The following is a 12590-nucleotide window of genomic DNA, read 5'->3' on the forward strand; positions in this document are numbered from 1 at the left end:
CGAATGAATTGGCTGAAATGTCTGTGCCCTGCATCGTGGTCAGTGGCGAAGGGTGACGCTCCAACTGACATGTTTCTCAGTGTTACACGAATGTAGTTCGATCAACTTTTGATACTGCAGGCTGGAAGGAGGAATCCAACCAACTCTTTCCAAAATGTCAAATTATTATTCACCAATGTGCTACTGTGAGTGTCTGATAACTCTGCAGAAAAAGATGATTCAAAGCAATGGACACAACCTGATAAAACTGCTACTGAGTAATAGGCTGGTGTGAAGCCAATGGCCTCTCCTGGAAATGCTGTGAGGAAGATGTGCTGATGAACTGCAAAGGAGGTCATGAGGGGCTCTGAAGAAGGTGCATCGAAGTAACCTTCATCTTATAATGTTTACCCTTTACAACCCTGTGTGTTTATCTGTCCTGAGTGTGTGAGTAGATGGTGGGACAGTTAAATGGACGTTATAGGTTAACGTGTTTGTTCCCTAGCTGTAATTACAGCATGTTGCAACTTGATTCTTGTTATAAACAAACACAGATGTGTTTCAACTTACAATCTGGTGATTGTAATTATTGGGCATCAAAGGACCAAGATGTCGGGGATTTGTATATAATTTTTATTTTTTTATTTAGTGTACCCAATTCATATTTTCCAATTAAGGGGCAATTTAGCGTGGCAATTCACCTACCGTCCACATCTTTGGATTGTGGGGGCGAAAGGAGCGATCACAATATGGTGGAATTTAAATACAGATGGAGGGTGAGAAGGTAAAATCAAGCACTAGAGTTTTGTGCTTAAACAAAGGAGATTACAATGGGATGAGAGCAGAACTAGCTAAGGTAGACTGGGAGCAAAGACTTTATAGTGAAACAGTTGAGAAACAGTGGAGAACCTTCCAAGTGATTTTTCACAGTGCTCAGCAAAGGTTTATACCAGCAAAAAGGAAGGGAGGTAAAAAGAGGGAAAATCGACCGTGGATATCTAAGGAAATAAGGGAGAGTATCAAATTGAAGGAAAAAACATACAAAGTAGCAAAGATCTGTGGGAGACTAGAGGACTGGGAAATCCTTAGGGGGCAACAGAAAGCTACTAAAAAAGCTATAAAGAAGAGTAAGATAGATTATGAGAGTAAACTTGCTCAGAATATAAAAACAGATAGTAAAGGTTTCTACAAATACATAAAACAAAAAAGAGTGGCTAAGGTAAATATTGGTCCTTTAGAGGATGAGAAGGGATATTTAGTAATGGGAGATGAGGAAATGGCAGAGGAACTGAACAGGTTTTTGGGGTCGGTCTTCACAGTGGAAGACACAAATCACATGCCAGTGACTGATGGAAATGAGGCTATGACAGGTGAGGACCTTGAGGGGATTGTTATCACCAAGGAGGTAGTGATGGGCAAGCAAATGGGGCTAAAGGTAGACAAGTCTCCTGGACCTGATGGAATGCATCCCAGAGGGCTAAAAGAGATGGCTAGGGAAATTGCAAATGCACTAGTGATAATTTACCAAAATTCACTAGACTCTGGGGTGGTCCCGGCAGTTTGGAAATTAGCAAACGTGACACCACTGTTTAAAAAAGGAGGTAGGCAGAAAGCGGGTAATTATAGGCCAGTGAGCTTAACTTCGGTAGTAGGGAAGATGCTGTATTCTATCATCAAGGAAGAAATAGCGAGGCATCTGGATGGAAATTGTCCCATTGGACAGACGCAGCATGGGTTCATAAAGGGCAGGTCGTGCCTAAATAATTTAGTGGGACTTTTTGAGGACATTAACAGTGCGGTAGATAACGGGGAGCCAATAGATGTGGTATATCTGGATTTCCAGAAAGCCTTTGACAAGGTGCCACACAAAAGATTGTTGCATAAGATAAAGATGCATGGCATTAAGGGGAAAGTAGTAGCATGGATAGAGGATTGGTTAATTAATAGAAAGCAAAGAGTGGGGATTAATAGGTGTTTCTCTGGTTGGCAATCAGTAGCTAGTGGTGTCCCTCAGGGATCAGTGTTGGGCCCACAACTGTTCATAATTTACATAGATTATTTGGAGTTGGGGACCAAGGGCAATGTGTCCAAGTTTGCAGACGACACTAACATAAGTGGTAAAGCAAAAAGTGCAGAGGATACTGGAAGTCTGCAGAGGGATTTGTATAGGCTAAGTGACTGGGCTAGGGTCTGGCAGATGAAATACAATGTTGACAAATGTGAGGTTATCCATTTTGGTAGGGATAACAGCAAAAGGGATTATTATTTAAATGATAAAATATTAAAACATGCTGCTGTGCAGAGAGACCTGGGTGTGCTAGTGCATGAGTCGCAAAAAGTTGGTTTTAAGGTGCAACAGGTGATTAAGAAGGCAAATGGAATGTTGTCCTTCAGTGCTAGAGGGATGGAGTTTAAGACTAGGGAGGTTCTGCTGCAATTGTATAAGGTGTTAGTGAGGCCACACCTGGAGTATTGTGTTCAGTTTTGGTCTCCTTACTTGAGAAAGGACGTACTGACACTGGAGGGTGTGCAGAGGAGATTCACTAGATTAATCCCAGAGCTGAAGGGGTTGGATTACGAGGAGAGGTTGAGTAGACTGGGACTGTACTCGTTGGAATTTAGAAGGATGAGGGGGGGGTGGGATCTTATAGAAACATATAAGAGTATGAAGGGAATAGATAGGATAGATGCGGGCAGGTTGTTTCCACTGGCGGGTGAAAGCAGAACTAGGGGGCATAGCCTCAAAATAAGGGGAAGTAGATTTAGGACTGAGTTTAGGAGGAACTTCTTCACCCAAAGGGTAGTGAATCTATGGAATTCCTTGCCCAGTGAAGCAGTAGAGGCTCGTTCATTAAATGTTTTTAAGACAAAGATAGATAGTTGTTTGAAGAATAACGGGATTAAGGGTTACGGTGTTCGGGCCGGAAAGTGGAGCTGAGTCCACGAAAGATCAGCCATGATCTCATTGAATGGTGGGGCAGGCTCGAGGGGCCATATGGCCTACTCCTGCTCCTAGTTCTTATATTCTTATGTTCTTATAAATCCACGCAAACACGGGGAGAATTTGCAAACTCCACACGGACAGTGACCCAGAGCCGGGATCGAACCTGGGATCTCGGTGCCATGAGGCTGCAGTGCTAACCCACTGCGCCACCGTGATGCCCCAGATATGTATATGAATTGTTGCTTAATTTGTGTTGTGACGTCGAGTCAAATGGAGCTGGAATGGACCGCATACTAGCCCTGGTGTCCTATATACGCAGCTAATACGACAATGTGTCCCCATATCAGCTGCAATTTCATAAATTATTTTAGTGCTAAATTTGGACACGAGGGAACGCAATCGAAAGGCTATCAATCTGGCATCTCCCAGCTCACAGTCATTGATTTAGTTTGTCAGAATGTGAGTGCAACACGGTGACGCCGTGGTTAGTGCTGTTGCCTCACGACGCCGAGGTCCCAGGTTCGATTCAGGCTCTGGGTCACTGTCCGTGTGGAGTTTGTATATTCTCCCCGTGTTTGCGTGGGTTTTGGCCTCACAACCGGAAGATGTGCAGAGTAGGTGGATTGCCCACGCTAAATTGTCCCTTAATTTAAAAAAATGAAATTGTACGCTAAATGAAAAAAAAAGAATTAGTCAGAAAGTTGTGCGTGGGTGGAAATAGTTCGGAAATGCAATTCTGCCCAATTTCTGTCGGAACTTCTGCATAAGGCCACGTCAATTATATTTACCAACTTTTACAGATGCACCATAGAAGGCATCCTATCTGATTGCATCACAGCCTGGTGTGCCAACTGCTCGGTCCAGGACAGTATGACACGACGGAGAGTCGTGAACACTGCCCAATCCATCACACCAATCTGCCTCCCATCCATTCACTCCATCTATATCTCCCGCTGCCTGGGGAGAGAATCATAGAATTTACAGTTGAGAAGGCCATTCGGCCCATCGGCACCCTGCGCAAGCCCATACTTCTATGCTATCCCCGCAACCCAGTAACCCCACTGAACCTTTTTGGACACGAAGGTTTGGCATGGGCAAACCACCTAACCCGCACATCTTTGGATGGTGGGAGGAACCGGCGCGCAGGATGAACCTCACATACACACGAGAAAAACGTGCAGGCTCCGCACAGACAGTGACCCAAGCCGGGAATCGAACCTGGGACCCTGTAGATGTGAAGCAACTGTGCTAACCACTGTGCTACCGTGAAAGAGGGCAGCATTATCAAAGACCCCTCCCATCCCGCATACTCACTCTTCCAACTTCTTGCATCGGGCATGAGATACAATCATCTGAGAACACGCACGATCAGACTCAAAAAGAGCTTCTTCCCCACTGTTACCACACTCCTAAATGACCCTCTTATGGACTGACCTCATTAGCACTACACCCTGTATGCTTCACCCGATGCCGGTGTTATGTAGTTACATTGTGCACCTTGTGTTTCCCTATTATGTGTTTTCTTTTCTTTACTTTTCTTTTCAAGTACTTAATGATCTGCTCGCAGAAAAATACTTTTCACTGTACCTCGGTACACGTGGCAACAAACAAAATCCAAAACAAAATTTAGTACGACTACTGGTCAGGTACTCCCAATGCATGTTTGAGACATTCCAATGCTATATTCTATCATCCGCTGCACTGAACAGCAACCAGTATTATGATGGTCACTAACGGTTTACCGCCATATGAATCGGACAAAACAATATTATTTTTAATCCACGTAATTGAACCCGACCTCGAGCATGAATCCTACACTTACACTTGCAATTCTTGTTTCCATGGCGCCTCTCTACATCCGTTGTAGTGGAAATTCTGCAAAATAAAGTCAAATATACTAAGGATTTCGAAATGTTGACCAGAACTAATGTTTATTAATTATACACATGTTTTAGAAAGGTGTGAAGTGGGCTAATTGCAGTTATTCAACATTAAACACAATAGCCCTGAGGTAGGCAAAATTTAGTGATGGGCATTCACAATTTTGCGAAGTAAATAGATATTAGAACCTTTCCTCAGCATGGAGATTGGCGGTGGGATGCCCAGTGGCGCGGTATTTAGCACTGCTGCCTCAAATCACTCAGGGACCCAGGTTGGAGTCCGGCAGCTGTGGAGTTTACATGGCCTCCCGTATCAGCGTGGGTTTCCTCCAGGTGCTTCGTTTTACTCCCATAGTACAGGTTAGGTGGATTAACAATGCTATCATTACCCCTTTCTTTTCAGATATGTGAAGGTTAAATGGATTGGCCATGCCAAAATTTCCCGTTCGTGTTCAGAGATGGGTACATTAGATGGATTGGCCATGGTAACCTTCTTTATTCGTGTCCAAAATTATGTAGGTTAACTGGGATTACAGGGCAATGGGGATCGGGCGGATGGGTATGGGCGCAGTGGTGACCCTATCTGCTGTGCTCTTTCAGATGGTCGAGGATACGCGACGGTCTGAATGATGGGTGTCTGCTTTGTAGGGAATCTATGGATTCCACAAAGAATGAGAAAGGGGGGCATGATAATAATCACAGACGTCAACCATCAGTGAAGTAAGATGTAATTTTGTAAGTGTGAGAACCAACGTACAGTCACAGTCACAAAATATAGTTGCAGTCTTTGTAGGATGGATTCCCTGGAGGAGCAGTTTAACAAAAGAACAATGAAACGTACAGCACAGGGACAGGCCCTTCGGCAATCCAAGCCTGTGCCGACCATGCTGCCCGACTAAACTAAAATCTGCTACACTTCCTGGGTCCGTATCCTTCTTTTCCCATCCTATTCATGTATTTGTCAAGATGCCACTTAAATGTCACAATCTTCCCTGCTTCCACCATCTCCTCCGGCAGCGAGTTCCAGGCACCTTCTGTTTAAAAAACTTGCCTCGTACATCTCCTCTAAACCTTGCCCCTCGCACCTTAACCCTATGCCACCTAGTAATTGACCCCTCTAGCCTGGGGAAAAGCCTCTGACTATCCACTCTGTCTATGCCCCTCATAATTTTGTAGACCTCTATCAGGTCTCCCCTCAACCTCCGTCGTTCCAGTGAGAAGAAACCGAGTTTATTCAACCGCTCCTCATAACTAATGCCCTCCATACCAGGCAACATCCTGGTAAAGCTCTTCTGTACCCTCTCTAAAGCCTCCACATCCTTCCGTAGTGTGGCGACCAGGATTGAACACTATACGTGTTTCCCAAACATGATTGTGAATGAAAATCTGTGGTGCTGTATCTTACAAAGTGATTACAATCATTTACTAGAACGACGTGGCTCAGTCGGCAGGAACCTGGCAATATCGGTCACTGGTCCCGGATCAAATTGTGTTAACAGAGAACGGGGGAGTTGTGCATTTATCACAAATTAAATAGGACGGTCAGCATTTGAAACGAGAATTCGGAGGGTTGGTTTTCTGTTTCGAAAAACGTACACGAAACGTATGCGAAATAGCGGTTGCATAAGATGGATCTAGTTCATTGGTTGAACAGAAAGGAAGGGATTCTTGAAGTTGATTCCAGTGTAAACTAATGTAGAGGTAAAAATAGTGCCAGTCTTTGGGAAGCGATGAATGGTGGTTGCCACCTGTCCTGAACAAATAACTGTGGGCTTTGCATAAAGTTGTGAATCTCAAAATAATATGCGTGATGTAATATCCTCACCTGACCAGGTTCTGCCTTTTTTTTCGTCCTGCCAGAATCAAAGGGGAAAAGTTGTTAACCGGGTGGCAAATAATCTTCAATCTGGGCTAATTTATCAAACGTTCAATGCCACTCGTGTTTCAAAGATTTTATTTGGAATCTAGATGCAAATAATAATTTCCATAATATTCATCTGCATTATCATCATAGCCATCATCATCATGATCAACATACCGTTCATCATTATCAGCATCATCATAGCAAACATCATCATCATCACTTTCAGCATCGTAATCTTCATAACAATCAGCATCACCATGCTGATGCGAAAAGCACCAAGTAAAAGCTCAATTATCCACTACATGAAAAACATTGGAACCTGTGCCTACCCAAGAGCGGACCGTTTGTCAGGGAGTGAAATCTCCGTCACTGGCCTATATGCTCGTAAAGATAAATCTGAGTCTAAAGAATAGTGGAAATCTGAGTCGCATTCTTCTATTACATTGAGAGATTCCTAATCGTTTGGCTGGTCTAATATTGTGCACCTTTCCTGAATCGATAAATGGTTTATTTGTCATAAACATCCAGCAGCTGACTCTTGAGACCTTGTTCAACAACTTTGACGCACCAAATCTTAAACTGAATCGGATATATTAAAAAGAAAAATTCTGCAGCTGCTGGAAATCTAAAGTAAAAAGGGAAAATGCTGAAAATGACCTCGGCGTATGGCAGCAACGGCAGAGGGAGAATCGGAATGAACACTTCCAGCCCGTATCCCGTATGGCTTCTGAACTAAATATTTGGAGACATGCGATGGGTGTTAGACTATATTAAATGGAGTGGACCGGATCGAAAGTCGGGGTTAGGTGAGAGACCTGACAAAGCCAAATCTTGGCATAAAACAAAGAAAGTGTTCATGAGATGGATGTTCCACTACGAGCACTTCCTGTTACATCACATTTATGTCACTATCAGCAACTGTTTTAGTCTTTAACAGCACCATTAAGATTCCCTATGCCCTCTGTCCATCTTTGCGCTCTGTCTAATCTCGCTAGCTCGAACCTATCACTGACCTATTTTCCTCACCAGCTCAACCCCCTGTTCAACAGCACAAGTCTATCATATCTCCCCCTCGATTTAACTCTGAAGATGAGTCACACAAACTTGAATCGTCAATTACCTTCGTCTCTTCCCAAATGCTGCCAAACGTTCGGATCTATCAAGTCGGGTTTGAGAAACGAGTCTTCGATTCAAAAAAATCGTGAAATCACAGAATCCTTACAGTTCAAACACTGCACCAACCATCAAAAAGAGAACCCTACTGAGGTACACTTCCCCGTCAAACCCAAATCATCCCCATAAATTAACCTGCACATACCTGGACACAAATAGACAATTTATCATGGCCAACCAATTTAGTCTACACATCTTTTGGACACCAATGAGCAATTTAGTCAATCTACTTAACCGTCACATCTTTATGGGGGGAAATCGGAGAAGTTGGAGGGCATTGGAGGGCAGCACGGTAGCATTGTGGATAGCACAATTGCTTCACAGCCCCAGGGCCCCAGGTTCGATTCCGGCTTGGGTCACTGTCTGTGCGAAGCCTGCACATCCTCCCCGTGTGTGCGTGGGTTTCCTCCGGGTGCTCCGGTTTCCTCCCACAGTCCAAAGATGTGCAGGTTAGGTGGATTGGCCATGATACATAGCCCTTAGTGTCCAAAATTGCCCTTAGTGTTGGGTGGGGTTGCTGGGTTGTGGAGATAGGGTGGAGGTGTTGACCTTGGGTAGGGTGCTCTTTCCAAGAGTCGGTGCGGACTCGATGGGCCGAATGGCCTCCTTCTGCATTGTCAATTCTATGATTCTATGATAATCTATGACACCCACCCAGCCACGGAGAGACAGAGCACGGTCCGCTCAGATCGTCTTCCAAGGCTGGATTTGAAGCCAGGTCCCTGGCGCTGAGAAACAGCATTGCTGATTAGTGTGCTACCGTGCCGCGCAACTTGCCCAGTATTAACATCATGGAGGAGCGTAACAGCTGCCCGCCAATCAACTCTCGGCAAACTTGAATTACATGCTTTAAAATAATTTTAACTATGCGTCAACTTGGAAATGCAACGATAGAAACATACAAAAGAAACAAATCGCGACTACCTACAGTGTGCGAAACGGACAATTCTATCGTCGCGCTTTTTAAACTGTCGCCACTTCGACTATAATTGAGCATTGAGAACTAGAGTAAAACAGTCATAAGACCATAAGACATAGACGCAGAATTAGTCCACTCATCCCATCGACTCTGCTCCGCCATTCAATCATGGCTGATATTTTCTCACCCCCATTCTTCTGCCTTCTCCCCATAAACTCTGGTCCCTTTTATCTCACCCTGACCACTCACTCCAATACTTGATCGCTTCTGAAGAGTTGATTGCGGGGTGCAGTAACATTGGCGGATGAGATATTGGAAGAACTGGACTACAATGGGCAGCGCTGTAGCATTCTGGATAGCACAATTGCTTCAAATCTCTAGGGTCCCAGGTTCGATTCCGTCTAGGGCACTGTCTGTGCGGAGTCTGCACATTATCCCCGTGTGTGCGTGGGTTTCCTCCGGGTGCTCAGATTCCCTCCCACAGTCCAAAGATGTGCAGATTAGGTGGATTAGCCATGATAAATTTTCCTTAGTGTCCAAAATTGCCCTTAGTGTTGGGTGGGGTTACTGGGTTATGTGAATAGGGTGGAGGTGCTAACGTTGGGTAGGGTGCTCTTTCCAAGAGACGGTGCAGACACCCTGGGCAGAATTGCCTCCTTCTGCACTGTCAATTCTATGATAATTTATGACAATGCTGGTACTCACTTCAATCCAAATGGTCAAAGAAAAAGTGATTTGACAAAAATACGATATTTTTTAACTAAATTAGTATTGACAGCCGTTTGCTGTCCGTGACATTCATTAGATTTTGTTCTTGTCAATTCGACTGAATACCAATACGATGTGTAGGAAATGCACAAGTGCCTCTTTGGTCCGAGTACCGAAGATGACATCTGCTCTAGGCGGAGCCTGATATTCAGTGCTGCTGTTTTCAATGAATCATTACATTGCCTAATAATTTGTTAATGGTGGAACTCGCGTTTCTGTTGTTTCCCAGGTGATGATTCAAATGTTACAAACTATTTTAAATGTCAATATCCTGGTGTGATTCAATAATGTTCAAACTCTATTGCAGAGAGACGGCACGATTCAAAATTAGCTCACTGTATTACCTTTTGCAACCGATTTGATGGAGGGGCACTAAATGTTTACAAGACCGCGCCACATTTTGAGAATACCAGTTTTCATGGAGTGTCAGTTGGAGTAGAATTTTCTTAAATGCCTTTGTCATCCATAATTGATGGACCTATACCTGGTCAGGCTTCAGAGCATTGGCGAGCTCTGGGAGAGGGTTTTAAGAGCTATTTTGCTACTGTTCCTGTTTTCATAGTTATTTCTGACCCCATCGTTCTGCAAAGTCTTTTTGCTGTTAAATTTCGTCATTTATTTATATATATAAGTATATTCCTTTGAAGACACAAGATAAGAAGACCATATAGGAGCAGAGTTCGGCCATTCCGCCCATCGAGACTGCCCGGACATTTGATCATGCCTCATGTGTTTCTCATACCCATTGTCCTGACTTTTCCTTATAACACATGATTCCTTTACTGGTCAAGAACATGTCTCTATCTTAAAAACACTCAGTGACTATTCGTACACTGCCTTGTGCAGCAATGAGTGCCGCAGATTGATCACACTCTGGCTGAAGAAAGTCCTCCTTATCTCTGTTCTAAAGGATCGTACCTTCAGTCTGAGGCTGTTACCTCGGGTTCCAGCTCTTCTTTGTAGGAGAAACAAACCCTTCACGTCATCTCTATCCAGGCCTCTCAGTGTTCTGCACATTTAAAAAAGATTCCCCCTCCTCCTCCCTCTAAACTCCATCGAGAACAGAGTCAGAGTCATCAACTGTTCCTCATATGATAAGCCCTTCATTGGGGTGATCATTCTTGTGAACCTCCTCTGGACCCTCTCGCAAACCAACACATCATTTTGAACAACTCGGTACACATAATCCGTATCACATTGTGCTGCCTACCTCTCTTCACGATGAAGAAAGAAATGAGCGCCACAATCAGTAAGATGACGATCAAAGCTCCACATCCGACGGAAATCGCAAACATTTGTGCACGAACTATGCCATAGAAAAAAAAGACATGTTAAGAATTAAGTTGAATCTGCAGCATTTGCAGCAGACACGTATCATAGCAGGAGGTGTGTTTGGTGATGCCTAGCTGATTTTGGGGTGATTTTGACAACGTTGTAATGCATGAACGCTATTGCATGGGGAAACATCTGTGTGCTCCACTAATTTGAATTGGAGCCAGATATCTGATCTGACAAGGTAAGGCTCAGATATAAACAAATTGTTACGGATGTGGGAATACGATACAAAAACAGAACGTGCTGGACAACCTTGGCAGGCCTGACAGCACCTGTGGATAGAGAATTGAGCTAACATCTCGAGTCTGGATGACTCCGGCAAAGATAGAGAGAACGGCAAATATGTGTACCGTTTTGCGGAGGGAGCGTGGAACAGAAGGGCTGGATAGAAGACTAGAGATAGGTGGAGGTTGAAAAGTAGTCGTGGACAAAAAAACTAAGGGTATGTAAATGGGGGTGATTCGGCTAAGAAGGGTCTTGAAAATGGCACATTAATAGATCAGGATGTGTTAGTGGCAGAACATAGATCAGGATGTGTTAATGGCAGTGTGTCAAAGGACAAGGAAAAGAAAAGAGATGGCCCAAGTGGGTTGGGTTGGGGGAGGGGAAAAATGAAGTGAAAGTAACCTGTTAGAAATAAAAATGGGGTTTAGGGGTGGAGAGATTCCACAGCCTAAAGTTGTTAAACGTACTGTTGAATCCAGAGGTTGTAATGTACCTAATCGGAAGATGAGGTGTTGTTCCTCCAATCTGCGTTGTGATTCACTGAAACCTTGTAGCAGGCCAAGATTTCGCTTCCGAAAGGAAAGTCTGACGGATTAATTATTCCAGCTTTATATTGAATTCAAATTTCAACCCTCTATCATGGTGGGATGCGAACCAGGTCATTACCATCTGTTGATGATTTATCAGTTCAGTTGTGAGATGGACCTGACCCCGGAGAATATATGAAAGTTTTTATTTCTTTGCCATTCGATTCGAATGGACGTCAGGTGAAGAATTTACTATCTCTGTCACCTTTGCGTGTTCTGCCAGGGAGACGTTAACACTGACGTGTTAAGGACAAACAGACAGCTTCTCTGCACTCCCATGTATGGTATCATTCCTATTAAGTAGTTCGCAAAGACTGGACATAAATTGGTCAAGTGTCCAAAGTCAAGAACTGCAACACATCAGCTGGTAACTGTTTACGATTTACCAAACGCAGAACACAGGCAAGAACCAAGAAATTAAATGTATGACAATTGAGCAAAATCTCCCCAGGATATATACATTGGGTCAATAAGAAATATATGTTGTATGCGAATGAATGGAAATAAAGTTTCCATTCATCAGCATACGGATATTCTCCTCTACAACACACCCACCTCCTCAGACACACACTGTTCATACGCGCACACACGGCAACACATACATTGCTCGTTGATTGCACACATTCCGCTTTAAGCACAACATCCTCAATCACACACATTCCTCACACATACTCTTCACAAACACAATCCTCCTCACACATTCTTTTCACAAACACACAGTCCTCCTCACACTCACACCTCCTCACACTCACACCTCCCCACACGTATTCAACAGTCCTTTTACGCACACCTCCTCACACACACACCGCCCACTCACGCACCACTCCTCATGCAGTCTCGCCTCCATACGCACACTCCTCGTGGCACTCACATGCTCCTCACAGAGACACTTGCCACACACACACTCATCCTCACA

The 12590-nt window shown here is 44.0% G+C and overlaps 1 protein-coding gene across 1 annotated transcript in view; it reads right to left on the reverse strand.

The window, feature by feature from the left end:
* LOC140396772 (uncharacterized) overlaps window positions 1-12590 on the reverse strand; it is a 31095-nt gene that overhangs the window by 1399 nt on the left and 17106 nt on the right. The window contains exons 5-7 of the mRNA XM_072485495.1: window positions 10738-10833; window positions 6629-6656; window positions 4746-4798 (exon numbers count right to left, since the gene is read on the reverse strand). Coding sequence (XP_072341596.1) covers window positions 4746-4798; window positions 6629-6656; window positions 10738-10833 — 177 coding nt within the window. The remainder of the gene's footprint in view (window positions 1-4745; window positions 4799-6628; window positions 6657-10737; window positions 10834-12590) is intronic.

This window comes from Scyliorhinus torazame, chromosome 20 (genome assembly GCF_047496885.1).
Source record: "Scyliorhinus torazame isolate Kashiwa2021f chromosome 20, sScyTor2.1, whole genome shotgun sequence".
NCBI classification, from domain to species: domain Eukaryota; kingdom Metazoa; phylum Chordata; class Chondrichthyes; order Carcharhiniformes; family Scyliorhinidae; genus Scyliorhinus; species Scyliorhinus torazame.